Consider the following 24,984-nt stretch of genomic DNA (forward strand, 5'->3'; position numbering starts at 1 on the left):
AAGAGAAACGAGGGTGTCATCTCACGACCTGCCTTGTGCTCACCACGAGAGCGACAGACACCAAACGATCTTTGTCTAAATTACGATTTCTTTACTGTTTTGACTGCAACGGTCAGCTGATCCTGCAACCCGAGAAACCATGAAGCGAGAACAGACGTGCGTCTTGAGAAGCTCAGAGAGTAACACGCTCGCAACGAGGGACCCGTTACGGGTCCAGTGGGACGCCGCGTCCACACCCTGCGAACGCCTCAGAGCTTCGTCGTAGAAACGCCACCACTTCCCTCCCGCCCTTCGGCTGGACGTTTAGTTCACAGAAGAATCCATTCCCAGGCACAGAGCAAAGACTCGGACCACTAGCGCTTACCTCTTTTGCCTTCTGTTTCAACCTTAATTGTTCTGGATCTTCTTGTCTGGATCGAGACTATTTTTTAAAGTAAAAAAAAGTAAGTTATGACCTAAATGTCCATTATCTAATAAGCGTTCTATCTTATTCACAATATAATATCCTGATCATATGATAGATCGTATACTACTTTTTTAAACGCTTATTTAGTCAGAAGATGAAAATTTAGCCTGCACGTTACGGGAAAAAACAACCATTATTCTGAAGTCAATCCCACTGGAGAAGAGCACAGGGCGGTCACCACCACGCCTGCTGGGCACAGAAGCCTGACAGGTGGGGGCCAGCACGGCCACCACGGCCTGCAAGGCTCTGCACCTCTGATCCACATCACACCCATGGGCCCCTCCTACACCACATACATCACGTCTTCTGCAGGGCCAGCCCCGCAGCACCACGCCGGCCTCCCAGAGCCCCAAGAGTGTGCACGGGTGCCCAGGGCCTGGGGCAGGGAGCAGTCTGACCGGTGAGCTGCGGGAACTTGCCTTGGCCGCACGCATGAGGATTTCTCTTTCCTGCTCGTCTTTCCTTTGCTTTTCAATTTGGTCCAGCTGCTCAAAAAACTTGAGCTGAGCCCGGACGTCACTTGCCTGCTCGTATCTGTCGTCGTCCTACAAAAAGGCAAAAATACAGTCACACATTTGAAGACCAGCCTGGACAGGCTGCACACCGCCCCACCTCTGCAAGCAGGTCCTACAGACCCTCCGTGCACCCGAACCGTGGTCCCCAGACGGCCCGGGTGCTAACATGCTGACTACGGGTCTGCGTGGGGCTCAGAGGTGTTTCCGCCGCACACACTTTGGCGTCACTTCATTTGTCTTTTTAACTGCCCCGCCCATGGCACCGGCCTCACTGGGTTGGGCCCCTCCAAGTAGTACTAGCGCGTGAGGGATGGACAAAGAAGGTGGACCCTGCCCCACAGCTGACCCCTTAGAGGCGGGGACCCTCCACAAAACCAAACGGGGCAGTGGCCCGATGCACGGGAGCACATGTGAACCCGGGGCCCTAGGACGTGCCCCTCAGCTGGCCGGCAGCTGCAGGAGCGCAGGGCGGAACCAGCAGAGGCCCCAAGGCCTCCGAAGCTGGGCTCACCACCTCCACCCCAGCCCCAACCCAGGCTAGACCCCTGCCGGGTACCCTCAGGGAGGCTGGGCTTCCTCCCCCGGCCGGGCACACAGCGCCAGAGGTCACCGTGGGCCGAGAGAGGCGGCATCTTTCCCGACGTGGAGCTCCGTGAGACACGCCTGCCGCCCCCTACGCCTGGTGCAGGAAAGCATAGGAGGACAGCGCGGTACCTTGTAAGAGAAGTTCTTCTGCTGAGCCGTTTCTGATATCTTTTCTACAAGGTTCTGTAGCCTCTGCTGTGTGGCATGGGACACGTAACTCACTACATCTGGGTGCAGCTCCGTGATGCCGTGTTTTCTCCCTGGGAGGGAGCGACACTTTACAGACGTCCATGACTCGCTGCTCGGGGCAACGTGAGGGCAGCCCAGGCGCCCCCTGGAGTGGGAGGGGGCGGTCTACACCGCCGCCACTACCTGCGGCACCAACCGTGCAGGACACGGGCAAAAGGCAGGACAAGGCGCCAGGCCTGCTCGCTGGGACCCACACGCCCCGCTGGGAAGCCAGCAGCCGAGGGCAGCGCCGCATGGAGGAGGACGGCCACGCGGGCAGACCGGGGCCCTGGGACGGCAGCAGCACACCCACATACCTATTTCTAAGATTCTTCTTTGTAAAGGCGCTGGTAAGAGGAAGGTTTCGTCCTTACAGGACCGTGTCAGGGTGCCCACTAATTCCGAGTTCGTGGCTAATATCCGTGCGCTTTCTTCGGATAGGTTCACTCCTGCCATCGAGGCCACGTCGTTGATATCATCGTCATCCCTTCAGAGAAGAGAATGCCCACTGAGCGCCGGCTGCACCAGGAGGTGCACTCGGGGGGCCTGCCCTAGGGGGACCCATGGAGAAAGCACACCGATGCACCCCGGGCGTGCGTCCCGCCGGCTCCCGCCCGCACCGCGGCGTCACCTCAACAAGGAAGCCTAGCGCTCTTCTCTCAAGGTGACACGGGTCTCCTAAAGGAAGACCCGCAGGGGTGAAGCTCGCCCAGGAGTCCTGGTGTGAGGACGTGCACGGAGGACTCCCCCAGTCAGGGCTACGTTGAGGGAGCAAAACCCAGCAAAACTATCCTCACAGCTTCAAGGAGTTTGTCCCAAGTGAAACCTTTCTTTAAAAAGTCAAAGAACAGGGGCACCTGGGTGTCTCTGTGGGTTAAAGCCTCTGCCTTCGGCTCAGGTCACGATCCCAGGATCCCGGGATCGAGCCCTGCATCGGGCCCTCTGCTCAGCGGGGAGCCTACTTCCCTTCATCTCTCCCTGCCTGTCTCTCTCTCTCTCTCTCTGTCAAATAAATAAAAAATATCTTTAAAAAAAAAAAGTCAAAGAACATTAACTTATTCTTGAAGCAGTCGCTGTTAGGGAAAAGCCGGAGTTTGCGGGGGAAGGGCTCTTTTCTTCCCGAAACACCTGCAGGGAAGCTGCCAACCTTCCTCCCCCGCGCTCCACCCCGGAACACCCCATGGGGGCTCCCTGCGCCCACGGGCATCATCCCCTACGGAGCCGGGCGACCTCCGCAAGCAGGCCAAGAGCCATGTTCACAGCCACGCCTCCGCCGGGGTCTTCAGCTTCTTTAGCCTGGAACGTTCTCCAGCCTTTCCTTGGCTCTCGTGCCCGCGACACCTGCACGGCCACAGGCCAGGCGTCTTTCGGCATGTGTGTCCCCACTGGATGGCCACTCCCCTTGTGACAAGAATGTCCCACGTGCCCTGTGGAGGACTGGGTTTCCTTGGTCCCTTCTGCCGTGCTTCGAGCTCCAGCCCTCGGGGTCCCTGCCGGTTCCCCCGTCCTCCACTTCCCGTTTATTCAGTCCCACGGGCTCGTGCTTTCCTGTCTCAGCCGGTGACTGAGTCTGTCACCACAGACGTGGGCGGTGGGAAGGAGGCCCTTCCAGGGACTTCTGTCAATTCCGGCACTGCTTTCTGACCTAATGAGATGCACCAGCTCGCCCTGCAGAGAACCCAGGACCCGCCTTTCTCGGGCGTCTGAGTGGCAAAAGCAGAGCGACTCCCAGAAGATAGGGTCTGAGCGCCAGGCGTGCCGCCTCCGCTCCGGGCGTCTCCAGGACACAGGGCGGCAAGCCTCACCTCCTTCCCATGTGCGTCCAGGCACTGAACCCCAAGCTCACACCCAGACCATGGGGGCCGTCCTAACTCCCTTCCCCCTGCAGGAAGATACCCGGGTTCCCAGCAGCCTTTGCTCTCTTGCTTCTCTGACCTGCCGGTGCGCCCCTCCGTCAGGGATGACCTCCCCGCCCCACCGGGCACGGGCCCTCCACACCCCACTGACGCCAACCCTGCTCCACTGACCAACAGCTTCCGGGATGCCATCTGGGAGGGGGCAGCCCCAGGAAAACCCCGAGACACGCGCCCTCCCCCGCGGCTTCACCATCACTCACGTTAACCCTACGGCCTTTGTACCGTGCGTCCCTGACCTGCAGCCCCTTGCCCTGCTGCTCATCGAGCGCCCATGGGACAGCATTTCCAGAAGTTTCCAAGTTAAAAGAAGGGCAAGTAAGGCATTCTGCACTATAGCGTGACGCACTCAGAATGCTGAGACGTGACCTCACAGCGACAGCTTTTCTGTTAACTCGGACACCAAAGGGCGCATCTCTGCTTCCCGCTGCGCGTCCACAGCAAACCTCCCTGCGCTGACTTTGCGGGAAAACGTGCACACGCAGGTCAAGATGAAGCGTGCAAAGAACACGGTATCGAGGTTAGAGCGGCCCTCGCTGCGGGCAAGGCCAGCCCCGGGCACAGACCCCTGCCCGCTGTACGACCCAGGTTTGCTGTGCTCAGGGTGAGGAGGCCCCCTCCTTACCGAAACGAGCTGCCCCCAGGCTCCTTGAGTTTGTTTTTCTGCGCAGCAGCTGCTTGAGCCGAGACGGCAGAGAGAGCTTTGGTTCCAGGTAGCACGGCGGGCTTCACCACGGGGACTGCAACGAAGACGCCGACGGTATACCCACTGGCACACCGCGGGCGCTGCACACGCCTCCGCGGGCTCTGAGCCTGGTGGGGGCAGCCCCGCTCACCCGCCGCCACCCAGTGGCTCTCGGCGCGGGACGCCCCACCCGGAACCATGGGCAACGGCAGAGCCTTGGGCGCCTCCTCTCCTAAAGCCTGCAGGGCTCTGCCGAGGGCAGGCGAGACCTGGGGCAGAACCAGCAGGTCTAGCGGAGTCTGACCCTGGACCCCCCTGCCCACCGAGGCTGAGGCGGCCGCCCCGGCCCGCAGGGGCCCTCACCCGGCTGCAGCTGGTTCAGCTGGATCTGCGGGGGCGCGGTGAGCACGATGCGGCTGTGAGGCTGCCGGAGCGCCACCATCGGCGTCTGCGTCAGCGTCACCTGCGGCGGCCGGATCAGCGCTCCGGGCTTGGGCGGCTGCTGGATCACCTGGGGCAGAGCCGCGGGCCCATCAGCACGTCCCCTACCCCCCGCAGAGCCGCTAGCACCCACCCCAGCCCCCAGCTGGGCCCCCGCCGGGACCGGAACCCCCACATCAGGCGCTGCAAAGGAGGTGAGCTCTCGGGGCAGAGCCGCCCGTGGCGCCTGTGGTCCTGTGGTCGGTGCAGCGAGGGGGCGGGCTGACTCCGCAGTCCGGCATGGAACACACGCCTTCCCCCCAATCCCAGCAGAGGGTACAGTTCCTGGGGCTGCAGGACGCGTCTTCCCGCCTCCGCGGTCTCTGAGAGGCGCGCGGCCTTCGACACCGGGCTAGGCCGGCTTTCCCGAGTCCTGCCCCGAGTGCCCCACTTGAGGAAGAACTTCTCCGACCGCCTCCCGGTCAGGACCTGCCCACACACAGGCAAGGCTCAGCTCGGGGAGACACCCCCAGAGGGGCGTCGCTACTGCCCCAGATCACAAGCCCGCGTGGCACAGCCCGGCCTGCAGCCCTGTCGGCGGGGGCATGCTCCCGCCCGTGCCTCTGCTCAGGGAGCCGTCGAAGGCCCCGTGGCCAGCGGAGCACCACGCCCGCACACAGCAGCGCTCCGAGCCTCACAGAGAAGCGCCCGTCTCTAAATGCCACAAAGGCGTCCGGCTGCGTAAGCCCCAGACTATGGGACACTCACCAAGGGGACGGCAGTGCCCTGCGACCAAACTCTCTCTGCAACAACCCTATGAAGACCCACACCAGTGGGAGAGTCAAGGCAGCTATCGCCCTGAGGTGCTACACGTCAGGTCAGGCCATAAACTCAGGGGAGAGCCTGAGGTTTACGTCTCTACAGGCTTCGAGGCAGGGAATGGGCCAGGTTCGGGCCGACCGCACTGCGGTCCCCCAGACAGCCACAGCAGCCCGGCAGGACCAGGGCAGTGGAATGCAGAAGCGACCCTGGTCGTCGAGACAGCCCGTGGCCATAAACCACCAGCACCGGCCAGCCCGTTCACAACCACGCACCGAAGCCCAAAGCTTTCAAAGGAAGACGACGACCGGCCCGGTTCTCTCGAGACCGCACCTGCGCGCAGATGAGCCCCGGTGCTCAGGGCAGCCCTGCGCTTACCAATCTCTGCCCCTTGGCCTGAAAGGGACGCAAGAGAGCCCTGACTCTCGCGCACACCTTCGCCTGTCCCCCCCGACCCTGCAACAATGTTCCCCGCCCTGCAGGCGAGATGCCCTCATCCACCAGCTCCAAGTCTCCGTGACCACCGGTCAGCGGGAAGACAGAGGCTTTCGCCTGAGCAGGGGGCAAACAGCCCAGCGGACGCTGCTCACCTACTCAGTTAAGCGGGCACTACAATTAAATACATTTTACAACCCGCTATCAAGGGACAAGGGGGCCTGTGCCGTGGAGATTTTTTAACTTCAAGGAACAAATCCCCTTGAGAGTTCAAAAACAAAAACAGTGAACTCCCTCTTCTCCTTCAGGGAGCCCAGCCGCCGAGCACAGTTACACGCTCTTCCCAGCACAGACCTCCCTCCTCCAGCTGCGGAGCCCAGAGCCCTGGACCCGCGCCGTGAATCAGTGATCGGCAACCTGCAGCTCTAGCTCACCGGGGCCCAGACCGTGGCTGCACAGCTGGCTTTGAGGCCGCGAGACAAGAGGTCCCCCACCCTCTGCCTGACGCACGGTCACTAGGCACACGCTGTCACCCTCTGCCTGACGCACGGCCACCAGGCACACGCTGTTTCCTGACCTGGGGCTGCTGCTCCTAATCAAAGGTGACATCCCGCTGAAGAGTCCCTACAAACACACCATGTCCGTTTAGAGCACGAACACCCTCGACGACACGGGGGACAGGCCCGTGGGTTCGGAGCCCACATGCTTCCTTCGTCTTCCTGAGAACCAACCCAGACTCGCAGGGCCTTGGCCTCCGGCTCGTGCTCGAACAGCTCGGGCAGCACCCACACCTCCCCCAGCCGGAGCTCTCCTGCCTCCCATGAGGAGGCCTCCCTGAGCCGTGGCCAGTGGCTTTAAGAGGTGGGCAGCGGGGGGACGGGCAAGGCTCTCGCCTTCATACCAGCGGCGTGGGCTGCCCCGGCTTGCCAGCGCCCACCTGTGTGGGCTGCGTGAGGCTGATGACAGGGGGCTGGAGAGCGCTGGTCACGGTGGCTGGCGTCTTCCCGGCCGTGCGCTGGACCGAGCTGCTCAGCACCACGGCCGTGAGTGCTGTGGTGGCCTGCGAGGCCGGCGGCGGCTGCTGCTGGCTCTGCTGGATGAAGGCTGCGGAGTCGGGGGTCAGCTGTCTCAAGGCAGGCAAGCTCCTCTGGGCGCAAAGACAGACGCTGGGTCGGCGGGGCCCGGGCACCGGCACTCCTCCTCACAGACCCAGAAACCTGCTGCTCTGAGACCAAGCTGCCACTCAACCGCGTGGGTGTCAGAGCCCTGATGCCCCAAGCCCCTGCTCCCCGCTGGTGACCCCCTCCACCCGGGCACTTGCCTCCCCACCTCCGCAGGCGCGGGGCCAGGGGTCTCCCGTCGCACAGAAGAGCCTCCTGATGAGAACCTTCACGAGCATCACAGGGCACTTTCCGCCCTCAAGCCCAGCGGGGACACCCACGTTCCCCTCCCCTCTCCAACAGGCCCGCGGCCACCTACCCGTGCGCAGGGCTGCACGGGGCCTGCACAATTACCTTCAGGAAAGGCACAAGGTAAGGTTGAGGTGAAGAATTAAGTTCGCGGTATAATCTACTAGTGAAATCTTCTGCTTCGATCTTTCCATCCTTAAAAACAAAACCACAACAACATTCTCCTGTGAACAGAAGTGAACACGCACACCCCGTGATTCAGCGGGCGCTGGTGTCCTGAGTGGCAATCAGTGTCCTTTCTGCCAGGTCTCGGGTGGGAACAGCGGGGACAGCACAGGAGAAGTCAGGGACACTGTCACAGGAAGAGACAACGACCTACACCAAAGACCCGCACTACACCTCCAGGAGGAAGCCCAGAGCATGGCGGGAGGCATGACTCTGTTGTAGAAACCAAAGCAAGGGTGGCCTGAGGGTCAGGAGGGAAAGAGAGATGGGCAGGGCCGGGACATCACAAGCATCCTTGAGGTGAGGCCAGCACCCGGGCCCCACAGGAGAACAGGAGCTTCTGCCTGACCTGTGCCCTCTTGCTTGGCATCAGTTGTCACAAGCCCCGAGCTAACGAACGCTAATGTCAGAGCGGGAGCCGCCAGCGCTGTCCAGAGCGCCAAGAGGGCCCGTGACAAGGGCGGAACAGGGTCCTGGCCCTGATAAGAGGGGAGACGGGGGTGCAGTGCCGGACCATCTGGGAAGCGGGGGACGGCGAGAGCCAGCAGCTCCTTGGGCAGCGGTTGGGGGAGTGCGGACGACAGACAAGGGACCGTGGAGATGAGAGACATTTATTTCATTAGAAATTTTCATTAGAAGGTGGAATTGTTACAATTAAAACAAACCAAAAGCCAGGAGTTCTTGTTTCTCTTGGGAGGTAAGATCATTTTTCAATCTCTGAGTTCCCTGAAAATGTTTAAGTCCACGGTCTGAAAGACTCATGTTCCTGCGGGAACACGACCGCTTTCCTTCCGGACAACACCCGCGCGGGCCACGAGCAGGGCACAGGGCCACCCCACGGAGGAGCCAGATGCATCTCTGAGAATGTCCCTCAGCCCGTCACCCCGGGGGTGAGGGTCTCCCCTTTGCCACCCACTCTCGGGTGGCTGCACAGGGAAGGAAGGCCCGGCGAGCCAAGAACCTGAGCTGAAACCCCGGCAGCACAGAGACAGAAAACCGTCCACAGCCCAGACATCGGACCACCAGGTTTTGTCAACAAAGGAGCCAAAAGGAGAGAGAAGAGCAAGGAGGGACCATCCGGCCAAAGGAGACAGCGCTGAGCGCGGCGCCCACGGCTGACGGAGTTTGGGCTGGAGAGGCCGCAGGCAGCGGGGAGGCAGCCAGGACCGTGCGTGGCAGCCAGGCTCTCGAGGGCCCCGGGGGGTCCCTACGCTGGTGCGCCGATCACCTGTGGCAGGGGTCTTTCACAAGGGCCCTTCCGTGCCGCGTCAAGTGTGGGACTGGGGAGGAGGGGTGGCGGGAAGGGGGCAGCAGCTGCGAGATCAGGTGTGACTCAGTCACTGGGGAAGCCTGGACACGGGACACAGAGCACAGGACACGGGACACAGAGCACGGGGCACGGGACACGGGACATGGGACATGGAGCACGGGACACGGAGCATGGGACACGGGGCTTCACAGACTCTGCTTCCCACCTGTGGCGGGTTTGCAAATCTCCATTTTAGACGCTAGAGCAGAGACTGAGAGAAAACCTCTAAAACACCCTCTATCAGGTGCATTTAAAAATGCTCCTGAGGCCGACCAGACACCTTCCAGTGGCCATCAATGGGGCCTGCTCTCAAGTGGACGCCCCGGGCAGGAGGCCAGGCTGGCAATCGCTGAGGCTGCAAAGGGTCGGGGTGTGAGGTCCCCAGACAGCCAGCCCAGGCCTAGCGCCCGGCGGGGCCACGCACACCTGTGGCGGGACGTCCCCTGCTCGGCGCCCGCCCCGTGTGTCCCACGGACGCGCTCAGGCCGGGCTCGGGGCCGCGCTCTTACCAACAGGCTCTGCACCAGCTCTTTCACGTTCGCGGCCGTCTCCGTGGACTGTTTGCCAGACGAAGCCAGCTTTATGAGCGTAGACAGGAAATTTTTACATTTCTTCACGTTTTCCATGGTTTCCTGGATTCAGGTTAAAAGGGTGCAAGTGAAGGAGCGGTGAGGCGGGTCTCCGCCGCGGCCCCCAGGCTAACGGAAATGCACGTCCGCATCTGCTTCCCCAGAAAGCGCAGGACTCTCGCGGGGCTGCCGGGGGGGATTAGCTCGCCAGTCGAGGGCACAGCGAAGTCCGCCCCTCGCTCGGCCGGCAGCTCGACCCTCGGAACGGTTACTGGGAGAACCACCGCGCCGGGGACCGAGGGGCGCATAAGAAGTTCCGCACAGCGCTGCGGCGTCGTGAAGAAAAGCTCCTCTCGAAGCACACGGTACAAGGAATTAAATTAAACGCAGCTACTGAAGACAAGGGAAAGCGCCGGGCAACAAAACGAGAGAGGGGAGCCCAAGAAAGTCCAATCCCGGGGCCGGAGGACACGCGCAGGACGCGGCTGTGACTAATGGGGACGCAGCACAGCACCACAGACAGTGGCCTCCGTACAGTCCACGGGCCACGTCCTCAAAGGCCACTGTTAGGGCTCCTCTCACGGCGGACTTCTGCACAGCCTGGAAGCCTAGCAGGGGGACAGGGCCTTCCCACCGCTCCTCTGAGGCCGCTGCCCTCACACCCCACCTCGGAGAGGCCAAGGTCCCCAGGCCCAGGAGGAAGGGAGGCTGCGGGCAGGCGGACAAGGGCAGCAAGAGCCTCGAGGCGCCTCTCCCCCACCCCGAAGGGGGACTCACCGTGGCAGCCGCGGAGGTGGTAGTGGCCCCTGGGACCGTTCGCTGAGGTGTCCCCGTCTGCTGAACAGCCGTCGCCGTCCCAAGGGAAGTCGTCTGGGCAGCGCCACCCAGAACCAGCTGAGGCTACGAGAGTCCAAAATGCGAGGTGACCACCAGCGCTGCTGACACAGGCCTCACGTGCCCGGAAGGAAACCAGACCCCACAGCAGGCAGAGCCCCAGACAAGAGCCCCCGGGGCCCCAGACCCGCACGCTGAGGCAAGGGAGACCGCGAGCCAGGAAGCCCGGCGCACGGCCCAGCCTGCTTTCCGAGTGGCCCTCGTGAATCAGTCTTTCCCCCGGAAACGAAAAGCCAAACAGAGAAACGACAACTGAAAACGTGTCACCTGGCTCGTGCAGGGGCCAGACACAGGGAAGGCTGGGGACACGAGGTGGCCACCAGCGTCACCTCGGGGCAGGGGCGGGGGGGCAGGCCGTGCCTCCACCTGACCGGCCCCTGTGCTCTGCACAAGCAGGTCTCATCGAGAAACATCACGGAAAGGGGCTTTCAGAGCGGATGCGCGCCCGGAGGGGAGCGGCTGTGAGCGGGGAGCGGCACGTGACCGAACACGCTCACGGAGGCCAGCGCCGCTGCACACCGACATCTCCGGCGACCCGAACTGCAGCCCCGGGGAGCCCCGAGGTTTCCTTCCAGAGTGTTTACAGGTGTGCCTCACTAGACACACCTGATTCATAAACGCAGCCGTGCACGTCCCTCCGACTTTGCCAGCTCCACCTTCTCCCGGCCTCTGCTCAGGGCGTCGGCGTCCCCAAGCACAGCCACGTGCAGCCTGTCCGCTCCGCCAGAGTGCCCGCGGCTCTGCCGGCATCAGCACAGTCCACCCGGCCCCAGGGGACCCCGGCTGCGGACACTGGTCCCCAGCAACGAGTGTGAGCAGGAGGAGAGGGCGCGCTCGCTCCTCACAGCCCGTGTCCTCTACCACACGCACCTCCGCAGCAGCCAGAACCGCCACACGCACGCTTCAGACGAAGAAAGCAGGCAGGACACACCAAGCAGCCGGCTCCGGGCAGCCAGTGGGGACAGCGGCTGCTTCTGGACGCCCAGAAAGAGTCCAAGCACCTCTCATCCTGTCGGCGTTTCCCTCTACCTCAAGACGTACCCCTTGCACTCCCTTCCGACGGCCCGACAAATGCGCGTTTCCACGCGGGACACCGCGACGGGGCCTGCCTGCTTCCATCAGTTCACTTTCCACTAAATGTGATGCCAAAGCACCGTGAGCTTCAGGACCTTGTCAGAAAAGTGGCCTCACGCTGTAACTGCCACTCAGACGTGCCCACCGGACGGAGCCCGGCATGCAGACATCGAACCAAGGAAGCGTCCGGGAGCCCTCCAGCCACACTCAGCTCCTGGGGCTCCTCCCGCTGCTTCGGAGAGCAGCATCACCCACACAGACACCAAACAGCACAAGATGAGAAGCCGCCAGAGGGATGGGAGCCCCGGACCACCGCCGCCTCCCGGACACCCCGCACCCCGCACCCCGGGGCTCCCATCCCACACCACTCTCAGGAAGCAGGAACAGAGCCTACCCCGAGCACCGCGCTGGGGACGCACAGCAATGAGCAACGACGGTGGCGCGGTCCCAGCGCCCGGCAGACACCCAGCACCAAGTGGTAATCCTGTAAAGCCCGCATTCGTGGCAGATGCGCACGAACACCTTCAGAGCAGAACCGCTCAGAACCACCCGGCTTCCAGCGGCTCCGACCTCACCGGCCAGAGCAGCCACTCGCTGCTACAATGAGGGGCCGGCCTCGCCGCTGCACGACCGCTCTTCTCGGCTTTCCAGATCAGAGGCTGAGCCGTCGGCATTAGCCAAACCACCAGCCAAGAGGGCTCGGGGCCTCCTCTGGAGCACCCTCCCTCCCACAGCTGAAGACACCATTTTAAGAATAAACACGCACACCAACCCCAGCAGGCCGACACGGAGCATCTCTGGAACCGGGCTTCGTCCCTGGCAGAGGGCATGGGCTGGGGGTGGGGGGGCAGGGCAGTCACGTGGCCAGCACGCAGGCCAAGGCCAGTTCTGGAAGCCCCTGACCCCTCACGTGGCACACCCGAGCAACGGGAACCCCGTTCCCCAATGGGACCCCCATCCTCGCCCCCACACAGAGAGGGCGACGGGAGCCAGGCCCACGCTGTCCGCTCCAGGGGTTCCTCGGCCTCACGGGTGCCTCTCAAGCAGGCGTCAACAAGCGACGCTTCCCATCACACCTCCAGCAGAGCGGGAAGCTTCTAAACACAGTGCTGCTAGGGAAATCCACGTGGCTTCAAAGAAAAGGAACCCTGACCTGTCCTTTGTCCGCACTGGGAGGAAACACACAGTCTTCAGGACGCCGGCCTCCCGAAGCTCGGCTCAGCAGCCGTCACGCGCCCCGCGAGGCCCCGCCAGCCCCACACCGCGCCCACGGCCCCCTCACCTGCACTCCGGGCGAGCGCTGCAGCGCCGTGGTGGGCGGTACCGTCGTCTGGGCCTGAGACACTTGCTTGATTATGGTCGTTGGGGTCACCTGCCGCGCAATAATGGAGGTCCCAGGTGCCTGCGAAACAAGCGAGCGTCATCTGACAGGAGCAACGAGGGACGGCGACTTCCTGCGGCCCGCATGGCGGGCTCCCCGCCCAGGCAGACCCGGACACCCAGCCCACGCGTCAGGCCTCAAGCTACAGTCGTCAGCAAGGTCACCCCAACTTGGAGCGCTTCTTCGCAGAGGAAAAGCGTGTGACCGACCACGTGCGTGCTGTGACAGAATTATCGCTAGGCCTCCTGTCTAGCCCTGGCTGTCAGGAAAGTGAGGATCCGGAACCGTCCCTGGGCCTCCTGCACTCCTATTCACAAGCACTAAGAAACCAAGAAGCACGTGTCCCCTGGGTGTGGGGGGGAGGGGCCCCAGCGCTGCAGACGACGGAGTAAAGGAGTGACCGGGTGGCCCACTGACACCTCAAGCCAAGGGGAAAGACGGCACGCGTCCCGAGTGGTGGCGTCGGCGGTCGGACCATAGCGTGCACCTGGCTTCCCACGACCCCACGAGCCTGGAGCACACTGCTCTCAGCTGTCCCCAGTGTTCAACAACGGGGCACCACGTGGCTCTCTCAGCCCATCCAAGGCCTCTGTCTGCAGTGCGGGCCTTCACCACCATGGGGACACGGCCAGTACCAGAGGAATGTCAAGCCCCCGCCAGTGTCCACCTCAGGTACTAACGGCCAACCAGTCAGAACAAGAGACGCACAGCCCCAGGCAGGAAGGGCCCGGGAGACAGGGAGACACGGGTAGCATGCCAGCGCACGCAACGGAAGCCGGGGTGTGGACAAGACACGTCAGCACGGGGGGACCGTGTCCCCACCCAGGTCTCCGGGGAGAGACCCCGGAGCTAACCCCAAAGGCCTCACCACACGTGGAGGAGAGGAGGACAATCTCCTGACACCCTCCCGTGCCTCCGCAACAGGAAAAGCTGACGTACGCGGGAGAAGGGGAGACTGAGGCACAGGAGGTGGAGTCACAGCAGAGGACGGGGCAGGACGGAGTCCAGGCCGCCAAGCCACGGTTTCACGGGGCACGGATGCAGCCCCAGCTCCCGAGCCTCCCAACGGAGAGCGGCACGTGGCCGCCCCTCTCTGCCCTCGCAGGACGCCTGCGGACTCCCCGCGGGCCGCCGCCGCCCGGCACGCGTGCACTCACCTGGACGGTGGAGATCTGGACGGGAGGGGCGCTGGTGGGGGTGGCCGGGCGGGCCGCCATGCCGGTCTGCGGCTGGGTCTGCACGTGGGCCTGCGCCTGCATCTGGGCCAACGCCTGCTGGGGGATCATCAACAGCTGCCCGTTCTCACTGCGCACGAGGACCATTCCTGGGGACAGAGGACACACGGCGTCAGGAGACGGGCCGCCTGCCCACGGCCGGTGAAGGAGCCGACCCTGTTACCGGGCGGCCTGACAGCTCTGAGAAGGAAGCAGAAGCCGTCAGCCAGGCAGAGTCTCTGAACTCAAAACCCACTTGCCAGTGAAGACGGCCTCCGAGACGGGAGAGCACCCACGGTTTCTCCACGGGACTCCAGTGGCAGGTGAGTCTTCCTTCCAGCAGTCGGCCCAGCGGCAAAGCCTCAGCAGGCCTCACCACCTGCCCCGTGGCCACCGGCACCGGCCTGCAGCAAGGGCCACGCACCCTCCGGGGCGGAAGCCAGGTGCAGGGCCCCACGGCCAGGCCCTATGCCCACCAGGACGGCCACGCACTCACACCACGACTCCCGGCTGTGGCCAGGATCCTAGGGCAGCAGACATCGGGGAAGCAACCGGTCCCTCGGCCTCTCCACCCTCACTTTTCCTGCCCAGTGGGCTGGGCTGGGACCTGGGAGACACAGTACGCCCATGGCCTAGGGTCCTACGAAGCCCGAAGCAAGCAGTCCTCCTGGGAACAGGACTCCCTCCCGGGTGTGGGGGTGGCACGCGGCTGGGACTAACCTGGGACACCCCCCCACAGACACAGACGGCAGGCAGGCACACGTCACGGGGCTGCAGCTAAGTCACTGGAGAACAAGTCCCGCCAGTCAGATCTGGCGTTCGTCTCAGCTTCAAGACACAGTGAACAATTACGCTGTCGATTCCACTAGAAATAGTCTCTTTTCGAGTCAAACGCTTCCGTTTCCCAGGACAAAGTAAGTAACAAGCAGCACGCTCCTGCTCTCGCGAGGCCTGCCGAAGCCGGGGCCGCGATGCCCCCGCGGGAAAGGACGCATCTCCACCGCGGACGGGACTGAGGCGGCTCTCTCCAAGAAGGAAGGGCTGCCCGAGAGCTTCCCGCGAGCCTCACGCCACAGAGCGTCAGGGCTTTCCCTCCTGAACCGAACCGGAGCCCGAGCCACCCCGGGGAGGCCGCGAGGAGCCCTGACCCTCTGGGCCCTGGCTCCTTCGACAGCCAGCGGGACACGGAAACTGGACGGCCGCCTCCTGGGCTCACATTTAGACTCCCGATCCAGAGGAACCACATTTACGCCATGTGAGCCTCCCCTCTAAAACGTCCCTTTACGGTAAACCACGCTGAAATCTAAGAACAAAACAAAACAGAAACCGGCGGCCGCGAGCGACCCACCGAGCTGAAGGCTCCCGGCTTGGGAGCCCGCGAGCACAGCCCGGCCACGCCTCCCGAGCCCGCCGCCCCTCGTCGGTCACTCTTCTGGCCCGAGACCCCGCTCCCTCCTCGCACGGACTCCTCCGGAAGCTAGTGGCTGGTGCTGTGGACGTGACGTGGAGGGACGGCAAGGCCCCCTGAGGGCGCCTCCGGGACAGGCCGGTCAGCACCGCAGCGAAGCGTGTGCCCCGGGGTCAGCCGCGGCTCTGCTCCAAGCACCGCGTCCACGAAACGTCACACAAGATTTGAGTCAGAAACAGTCACACGACGGCCACGGGAGCAGCGCGGTGGAGCACAGGGGCGTGCCGGGCGCCATGCAGCGAGCCTGCGGTGACAAGCCAAGTCGGACAGGGAAGCCACCCGGGGACCCTCAGCAGGTGACGTCACCTCAGGTCGGCAAAGTACGTCTGAGTGGGGACGTAAGCGGACGAGGGACAGTGACAGACGCAACTGCAGAGAAGGGGAGGCGACTGCTCGGAAGTGACCGGCCGCACAGCCACGGCGGGGCCCCGTGCTCGTGAGGACGGGCTCTGTGCCGGGCACACGCCGCCTCCCAGGCCCCCGGCTACACTGCGCTGCCGACGCCGGCCAGACGGAGAGCACGGCCTGACCATCACAGCGCTGACGGCCGTGTCAAACTTCATCCAGGGCCGCACTTCAATGACACAATCTCAGTCCCGGATCTTGTCAACTCCCGCTGTGATCGCTCGTTTCAAACAGACAAGCTGCTGGGCGGCATCTATTCTCGCAAAGGCCAAGAATCGTAACTCTGCCTCCAAGTCAGCCCCGGAGGCCACCCCCTGCCCACCCCTCTGCCGGTGCAAGACGGGCTCAGGGAGGGGCTCCCGCGGGTGTGGCCCACTGGCCCCTTACAGATGGGGCCCCTGAGGCCGGGGAGGAGCCAAGAGGGACCACCTGACACACCACAGTGCCCTCCTTCCCAAACACAACCGAGCCGCTCCGCAGGCACAGGCCTCGCAGCCCCGAGCTGGACCGCCCACCGCGCTTCCCCAGCGGAGCGCAGACACGGACCACACTCCTTTCGTTTCTGAAGACCCCTCAGAGCCTGCCCGGCCAAGGTGGCCAATCCCAGGAGGCAGGAGGCCGTTCACAGACAAGTCAGGAGCCACGGCTCAGGACACGCAGGAGCCAAAACCAGCCCGGGCGCGCGAGCCGCCAGCCCAATCAAGCAGACAGGAAAGAACTCGCGCGCTCTCTCTTCACAACCGTAACGCCCTGCTGGGAACAGCACGTCTGTGCAGCAAACCGGAGAAACTCAGAGACGCACCCGGGCAGCAGAGATCTGCGATCCTGCACCCTCCAGCCATCGCGCACGCGAAGACACGTGCCTGGCCCGGGGACGGAACGCAGGCCGCGGCCCCTCGTACCGCGCGTCATCCCGTCACTGAACACTCTTTAGAAACAGTTTCCAGGAGCTCCGTGATACTTCATCCAAGACAAACGCATAATGTCTTCATTGCTTATGCTACGGGGCTATTTTCTGGGTTTCACTGCTGTGAAAGCTCGGATCTTAGAATCACAGCGCACGGCGTCGGCGCCCGCCAGCAGCACCAAGGGCCACGCGGTCGGGCAGAGCCCGGGCCTCCCGCGCTCAGCCACACGAGACCCTGGCCCAGCTGTGGGGGAGGCGGGGGCAGCCCACGCGCCGTCCCCACCGCCGCTCCTGCCACGCAGCGTGGAGCGGGCGGCCGGCTCCTCAGAACGGACCCTGTCCTTTCCTCAAGCACCACAGTTTAAGATAAACTCAAGGTTTTTACCAAATGTTACAGCTTCCGTGATCCCTTCCCTACCAACAGTTTTTACTGTATTTTTAACCAAAATGTAGGTCAGCCAGAGCTACGCTACAAATTACACGGGCATTTTCGGACTCGCCTGGGAACCTCCACCTGGAAGACATCACTTCAGGGGAGCGTCTCCGCACCAGCTCCGGAGCTGCGGGCGCAACCCCCCACCCGCCCCCGCCTGGCCGGCCACGGCCCTTCACACGCAGGCCGGGGAGGCCACCTCCGTCGGGGGAACGGCTGCGGCTGTGATGACAGGAGCAGGGAAGGGTAGCCCAGCGGAGGGGACCGACCTCCGCCCTCACCTTCACCGCTACGAGGGTCTCCAATGCCCCGTTACCTGCCAGACAAGGACAGAGTCCACGAAGACTCAAAAGGCAAAACCCTCCCCAATTAACCATGTGCAAAATGAAACTGGCCCCCAAGCCGAAACCAGGACAGGCGCCGAGGAAAGGGGCAAAGGTCGGCCCGAAACACAGCGGTGGGCTTCACTTCCGAGAGATGCACACACCGCAATCCAGAACTGCGAGAAGAGCCTAGGGAGGGTGCAGAGGGCCAGGGACCTGCTGGCCCCAGGCTGTGGCCACAGAAGCAGGAGGAATGTCCCTGAGGCCCTGGGCCCTACTGCTGCACCACAGCCAATGCGGACACTGTTAGAGCTGAGGTAAAGCCCAGCCCGAGAGCTCCTCTTACCCCCGTGGCTCGCCGCCTCCTGAACGCATTGGGGAACTGTGACTCCAGGAAGGGGGAGGCGCGGGGCTCGGACATGCAAGTGGACGGGGCTCCTGTGTCCTGGCCCAACACCGCACCTCCCTGGTCTGGTGTGGAGGGGACAGCACACGCCGGCTGGGCCCAGCTGTGCTGCTGCTGGGGGGTGCTGGGGTGCTGGTTCCAAAGGATCCACACGTGAGCCGTGACCTGGACCCTGGTCCCAGGGCTTCAGTCCTTCAAGAGCAGTGGCCCAGAGTCGCAGCCTCGCCACACTTGCCCACACTGCACCAAGCGACCATCGTTTCTGGGAAACTGCCCCTGGGCTCCTACAGGGCCGACAGCACGGTGCGGGACCCAGCAGCATGCTGCGCTGTGACCGCAGTCATGAGGTCCCCCCGGAATCAGGGGCTCTGTTGTCCTGGAAGGCTCATCCCCTTTCCTTAACGGGGGGCATCTGTGCTCACAGGGCATCGTTCTTTCAAAACCTCTTAGTGTCGTAAAGCAGAATGTTTTCATTTTTGCGTGTACGGGAGCAAGTCAAGGCTCACAGCAGGAGCAGCACGGGAGGGAACGCGGCTGCTCGAGGGTGAGGAGCGGTGACGCTACTGAGTCTCTGGTAGTAGGCTGAAGATGAAGCCTCTGACCCACTTCATGTTCTGGCACGTGCGACTGTCTGCACAACAGCCGTCACCGTCACCAAGCTTAGGGCACCCGAGCACACGCTGAAAACCACAAACGAAGCTGGGAAACGCGGCGGGGGACGCAGAGTGAAGAGCTTCGCCCGGCCTCGCCCGCAGGCTGGGAAGCCAGCGGTTAAAAAGCCAGGTCTCCCCAGCTCACCTGCAGGCAGCGCAACCCACCAGTATCCCAGCAGCCCTCCGCGTGAAAACGGACAGGCTGATTCTAAAACTCGCACACAAACCCACAGTCACCAAACCACCACGAGAAAGAACGAAGTTGAGGCCAACAATGCCGGTTTCTAAGACGTACTAGAAAGCCGCAGCGATGGAGGCGGGTCAGCGCGGGCACCACGCTGGAACAGACCAACGGAGCCGAACGGAGTCCAGAAACAGGCCCGCACAAACTCAGACAACCGATGATCTCTGGCAAAAGTACAAAGGAATTCAACGGGAAAAGGACAGTCCACATGCACAAGGCACGGACTTGGATCCCTGCCTCATGCCGTCTACTGAGAGTGACTCAAAATGGATCACAGGCCTAACGTAATAAGCCCTCGAACTCTAAGTCTCTAGAAGAAAACAGAGGGAAAAAGTCTTTGTGGACCTTGGATTAGGCAGAGATAATCTAGACACAACCCCAAAAACAGATGCCATGAACACAAACCGGTAAGGCAGACATCATCAAGATGAAACACGTCCGCCCTCGAGAAACACCAAGGGTGTGAGAGACCACAGGGTGGAAGGAAGTCCTCGTGAGGCGCACGTCCAAGAAGGGCATCCAAAACACGGGCAGCAGACGCGAAGAGACATTTCACCAAAGGCAACAGACAGCAAACCCACGCGCGGGAAGAAGCCCGCCCGGTGGGTCCCCCGTGTGACCCCTCAACACACCTGCCACACGGCCAAAGGCAGGACACATCCGCCCACGTGCCCGACGCTGCTGGTGTGCACGCGTCCTGCAGCTCCCGGCGACGTCCCGCACACCCTGCCACAGGGCCATGCCCGCGCGGTCCCCACGCTCGCGACGTCTGCCCCACAGTCATCCGCAGCAGCTTTATGTATGAGAGCCAAACACGGGGAACAACCCAAAAGCACACAGCTGATGAGAGGACGGGCAACTCCGGCTCATCCGGGACGCAGAGGGCGCGGGCAACAAGGGATGAGCAAGGACACGCAGCAGTGCTCTCAGCCTCCCTTCACGGCGCAGGGACGGTTCGGAGCCCTCCTGCCCAGCGGCTTTCGGTAGCTTCCCACAGTTCCCGGGGTACGGCCGCCCTCCCACGGCAGGCTCCCTCTGCAGCCTCAGCTCAGAGACGCCAGCCACAGAGCCCCTGCCCACCACACAGGGCCTCATTCTAGAACGTTCCTTCTTCCCCGCTGCCTCTGGAGCCAGCTCAAGGCCCACATCCCCAGAACCCACCCACACCTCCTCAGGCGAGCCCGTCTCCCAGGCTCCGCCCCAGTGTCTGTGGCTCCCAGAGGCTGTGTCCCCTCCGTGTAAGCTCCCTGGGGGCAGGACCGACCCACACAGGCTGCCTTCCAGCGTCTGCTCCAGGAGGCGGGAGGAGAGAATGGCTTCCAGCCGCACTCCGCAGACCAGCCGCGCACAAGCCCGCCAGCGTGAGGGCCGTCAGCCAAGAAAAATAACATCGAGGCTAGTGCTCTCTCTGGCTGGCGCGCACACCAGAACCGGTTTTCTGTGCCATCGACGGTTTCCAACGCTAAAGGTCACAGGACTATCTGAAACATTTGATGAAAACCAAACACCAGACCTGGGGTGCACGCAGTGTGACAGAATCACCAATGATGATGTCGTGCGCCCACCCCACGCCCGTGACAACAGAACGGCCCCGGGGCAGGCAGCCATGGCCTGAGGCTCAGTCAGGACCCCCGCACACAGCACGGTCCCCTCTCCCAGGTGTCCTGCCGAAGCTGAAGACGGCAAGGGCTGGCACTCTCCAGATGCTGCGCTTACAAGCCTCACCCAGATGTACACACGTGCGGGCCCGCAGCCCGGCAGAACCGCCTGCCACGGGACGGGCTGGCGGAGGAGACTGCGAATGGGGGACGGGGTGGGGGCTTCCTCAGCAAACGTGTCCGTACAGGCTGAACTTTTGTAACGAACAAAATTTTTTTTTTAAAGATTTTATTTATTTGACAGAGAGAAATCACAAGTAGACAGAGAGACAGAGAGAGAGAGAGGGGGAAGCAGGCTCCCCACTGAGCAGAGAGCCCGATGCGGGACTCGATCCCAGGACCCCGAGATCATGACCCGAGCCGAAGGCAGCGGCTTAACCCACTGAGCCACCCAGGTGCCCCTACGAACAAAATTTTGTCCAAGAAGTTGACTAAGTTACCTATGGCCGCAACTGTCTTACATACTTTAGAAAAGCGGCCAAGGGGCACCTGGCTGGCTCCGTCCCTGGAGCACGCGTCTCCTGATTTAGGGTCACGAGTTCAAGCCTACCCTGAGTGGAGAGGTTACTTAAAGATAAAATCTCAAAAAAATTTTTTAATAAAAAACAGCCAAAAAAGTCACCAAGTGATTCCCAAAAACAACACAAAGGACCAAACAGCAAGAATACCCAGCCTCACAGAGTGGGCAAAAATGGGCAGATTACACGGTAACTCTCCTCACCCACACCCATGATGGCACGGGGTGGGTGCAGGGCATACAATGCTGGGCGAGGGTCTCTTCCGACAGCACCAATACTGTGATGCACGTCCCCTGACCCAGAGACCGCAGGCGTGGGTCTCTGCAGCAGGACACTCGCCGGCGGGGGACAAGTGCAGCCGACCGGCCATGTTCACACAGACACCGCGCACCATCTAGAGGAACGCGTTCCCACTGTGCCCCGGCAGGGATGCGTGTCCTTGACGCACAACATGAAAAGACAGCTGCGGAACAACACACAGGACCGACTTCTGTGACAGCCCCGTGGGCGTGTCTAGCTAAGTACGTCACAGAAGAAACCATGGCCAACACGTGCCCCAGGGTGTGTCTGTCTCGGGAGACGCACAGCATTCCCACTGTCCAGTTCTCCACATCAGCATTAAAATCACCGTCACTTAAAACGCCGGTAAGAAAAACAGTGCCCGCGAGTGCTGGGTGACCGGCTGCCAGGAGGCTTGGGGTCCCCACAGCCCTCTGGGGCCACCTCTACCTCCCTCCGGCCCAAGGTCCACCACGCGGGGCCTCCAGCGTCACCCCGTGGCTCACGCACTGTCCTATCCCTCTGGCCCCATCACAGAGCCTCTGACCAAGGCATTCTCTCCCGCAGACACCCCCACCGCGAGTCCTGGACACTCCATTCCACCTCTTGTGTCCTGGGATGGCCCGGACCTCGCACCTCCCACTTACGAAACACTGGAGACTCCGAGGGTCTGAGCGGCCCCGCCTGCGGCTCCGGCAGCATCGCAGGGCACTGCTCTTCTGGGAGGCGCAGGGGAAACACTGACCCCAGAGAAGACACGGCTCCCCTGACAACAGGGCAGAAGGGTCAGCGCAGCCTCCCTAACCGAGTGCCAGGCTCTCCCCCAGCAGCTTCGGCGCCCCCAGGCCCATCCTTCTGGGCACGCGCGCATCTGCCCAGCACACTTGGCCTAACGCCCTGGCCCCTGGCCGCCGGAGCGCAGCCAATGGGGGGGTGAGCGCCCGCGGGCCCGGCCAGCCTGCCGGCACCACGTCCCCAGCTTCCCGCTTATTCAAAACCCCAACATCCGAGGGGCCTCGGGGACTTCCCCGCATCCTGCTCCGAGCCCCAGGGAGACCTGCCCCAACCTCCCACACTCCTAGGATCAAAACTGAGCACATTTAATGCCTCTCTTCAGTCTGAAATCCTAAAGGCCCCTCACTGACGGAGGCGCCTTTGTCCTCACACGTCATCGCACTCTCCCTCATCGCAGGTGCCCCTGCAGCGGGGGGGGGGGGGGGGTGGGGGGCTCTGCTCCCAGTCTGGGTCCCTCCCCGCGGTGCCCAGAGCAGCAGAACAGCCCCTCACCCCAGTCCATTCTGCCTTTCCATCATGTCCCGGCCCCTTCCTCTTGACTTTCTCTTCTCCTAGCAGGGGGACTACTGTGATTCACCCGAGGTCCTTTCCAGTGCGAGACGTGTGAACGGACAAAGAATGAACAAGTAAATGCTTCCAGCAAAGCCTGAGGAATACAGTCACAAAGCAGGAGAGCAGGGCGCCCGGGCGGCTCAGTGGGTTAAAGCCTCTGCCTTCGCACAGGTCATGATCCTGGGGTCCTGAGATCGAGCCCCACGTCGGGCTCTCTGCTCAGCAGGGAGCCTGCTTCCTCCTGTCTCTCTGCCTGCCTCTCTGCCCACTCGTGATCTCTCTGTGTGTGTCGAATAAATAAATAAAATCTTTAACAAGCAAAGCAGGACAGCAGAGCGACAAGGAGGCAGGTGCCTTGACAACCCACGTCTCTCCCTTCCATCCAGGGTCCCTCAGCAGCTCTGCAAACAGGACAGGGCTCTGCACAAACCCCAGGGCGCGGGACGCACAGGATGCCTTGGAAGAACATTCTGGATCCTCGTCGAGATCAGTAAACGAAGAGAAATGAACCCTCCCTTTCAGGGTTACCACAACAGCACTCTATTCAGCAACGTCTGCTTCCTCGGACAGTCCGTCTCATCTTCTGGAACCTCAAGTCCTCAGGCCCGTCGACCCGAGACAGGCACCTGCGCTCCCTCACATGCCCCGTCGGCTCGTGAGCCAGCAGGGGCCAGCGAGGCCGGGAGAAGAGGAGCTGATCCGGATCTGACAAAGGCGCGAGGAGCAGCTCTCCCCGCCAGAGCTGTCCGCGCCCTAGAACGAGGCTCGGGGGGCCAGGCTGGAGGCCCACCCAGGCCCGGGTCTGCAGCAGTGAACTCCTCAGAGACCGCAGGCTCAAGGGAGCGGAGGTCAGGAGGCAGACGCTATGTACCTTACACGACTCCCAGCAAAACGGGCTCTCCGGAGTTCAGCCCCTTGGAGAGGAGGAAGCAAACCCAGGGCTCCGAGCGGCCGAACTACGCCCGCTCACGCCCTCAGCCAGCAGATGCCCACCGAGGACCTCCGAAGGGCCAGGCTGCAGCAGGCACCAGTAAGAACCAGAAACGCGGACGCGGGACCCATTCCTGCAGCCCCCTCACAATGTGGAAGGCAGGCACTAGCCACGAAGCCCGCCGTATCTGATCCGTGCTACGGTCAGTCGATGCTACGGAGGAGAGCTGCTCGACACTGTAAGAGACACAGCCTGGAGAACCTTCCGGACCCGGTCTGCGGGGCCTGACCAGGAGGGAGCAGCACCAGAGCAACAGGCAAGGCACGAGGCCCAGCCGCCGGGAGGGGACGGAGGACGCACCTCGTCCCAGCAACATGGGCGAGGACACGGTGAGGGTCAGTGGGGAAGAGCACAGAAAGGGGACCCAGAGGGCTGAGAGCGACATGCAGGAGAGCAAGGCCCCAGGGCCCCAGGCAGCAGGGGAGAGGGGCCGAGAGGCCGGCTTCAAGCGCCATCGGGAAGGAGAAGCGGGGGGCTCCTAGCTGACGGCTTCGGCACTCTCCGGGAAGAGCGGGTATAGCTGGAAAGGCCAGAGGACAAGGAAGGAGCGCGCAGGTGGGCGGAAGAAGGTGCTCACAAGCGACACGTTCAGCTTTAAGTAACATGAGGGCAAATCCCACAGACGGCAGGAGGAGCCTCTGATGAACGCGACATCCACTCATGACTACAGGATAAATATCCCCGCCAAGAAAAGCAAACAACCTCGGAAAATCAGCGGCGGGAAGGAGCTTCCTTACCTCGATGAAGGGAACCTACAAACCAGCATCTCCAACGGTGAAGTCTTCAGAAGCACAGCCCTTGAAATGAGAGTAATCCGCAGACGCCGTCACCCCTTCGACCCAAGACCCCAGCAAGCCCCCCGCCCAGAGGACAGCCCAGGGAGTTGGGAGCTTAAGAATTTGAAGAAAAGAAAACTGTCACTAATTGTACAGAAAAGGACTCTCCGTGTGTAACACCTAAAAACCCCCCACACACAGTTTCAGTGAAAGTTTGATAAGATTGCTAGACATTGGTCAACGTCCAAAACTCAACTACAACTCAGCGTACCATCAACAAAAACTAGAAAATGTAACTCTCCGTTTTTCTTAGGCAGGCTGCACGCCCGGCGTGTCGGCGCGGAGCCCAACGTGGGGCCTGACGTCACGATCCTGAGATCAAGACCTGAGACAAGACCAAGAGTCGGACACTCAACCAGATGAGCCACCCAGGCG

The 24,984-nt window shown here is 62.4% G+C and overlaps 1 protein-coding gene across 1 annotated transcript in view; it reads right to left on the reverse strand.

The window, feature by feature from the left end:
• TAF4 (TATA-box binding protein associated factor 4) overlaps positions 1 to 24,984 on the reverse strand; it is a 65,057-nt gene that overhangs the window by 13,926 nt on the left and 26,147 nt on the right. Inside the window, exons 2-13 of the mRNA XM_045981482.1 lie at positions 14,085 to 14,251; positions 12,829 to 12,948; positions 10,356 to 10,478; positions 9,519 to 9,641; positions 7,581 to 7,670; positions 6,968 to 7,213; positions 4,756 to 4,903; positions 4,333 to 4,447; positions 2,112 to 2,281; positions 1,696 to 1,826; positions 886 to 1,011; positions 365 to 421 (exon numbers count right to left, since the gene is read on the reverse strand). Of these exons, the coding sequence (XP_045837438.1) occupies positions 365 to 421; positions 886 to 1,011; positions 1,696 to 1,826; positions 2,112 to 2,281; positions 4,333 to 4,447; positions 4,756 to 4,903; positions 6,968 to 7,213; positions 7,581 to 7,670; positions 9,519 to 9,641; positions 10,356 to 10,478; positions 12,829 to 12,948; positions 14,085 to 14,251 (1,616 nt within the window). The remainder of the gene's footprint in view (positions 1 to 364; positions 422 to 885; positions 1,012 to 1,695; positions 1,827 to 2,111; positions 2,282 to 4,332; positions 4,448 to 4,755; positions 4,904 to 6,967; positions 7,214 to 7,580; positions 7,671 to 9,518; positions 9,642 to 10,355; positions 10,479 to 12,828; positions 12,949 to 14,084; positions 14,252 to 24,984) is intronic.

Source organism: Meles meles, chromosome 16 (assembly GCF_922984935.1).
Source record: "Meles meles chromosome 16, mMelMel3.1 paternal haplotype, whole genome shotgun sequence".
NCBI lineage: Eukaryota > Metazoa > Chordata > Mammalia > Carnivora > Mustelidae > Meles > Meles meles.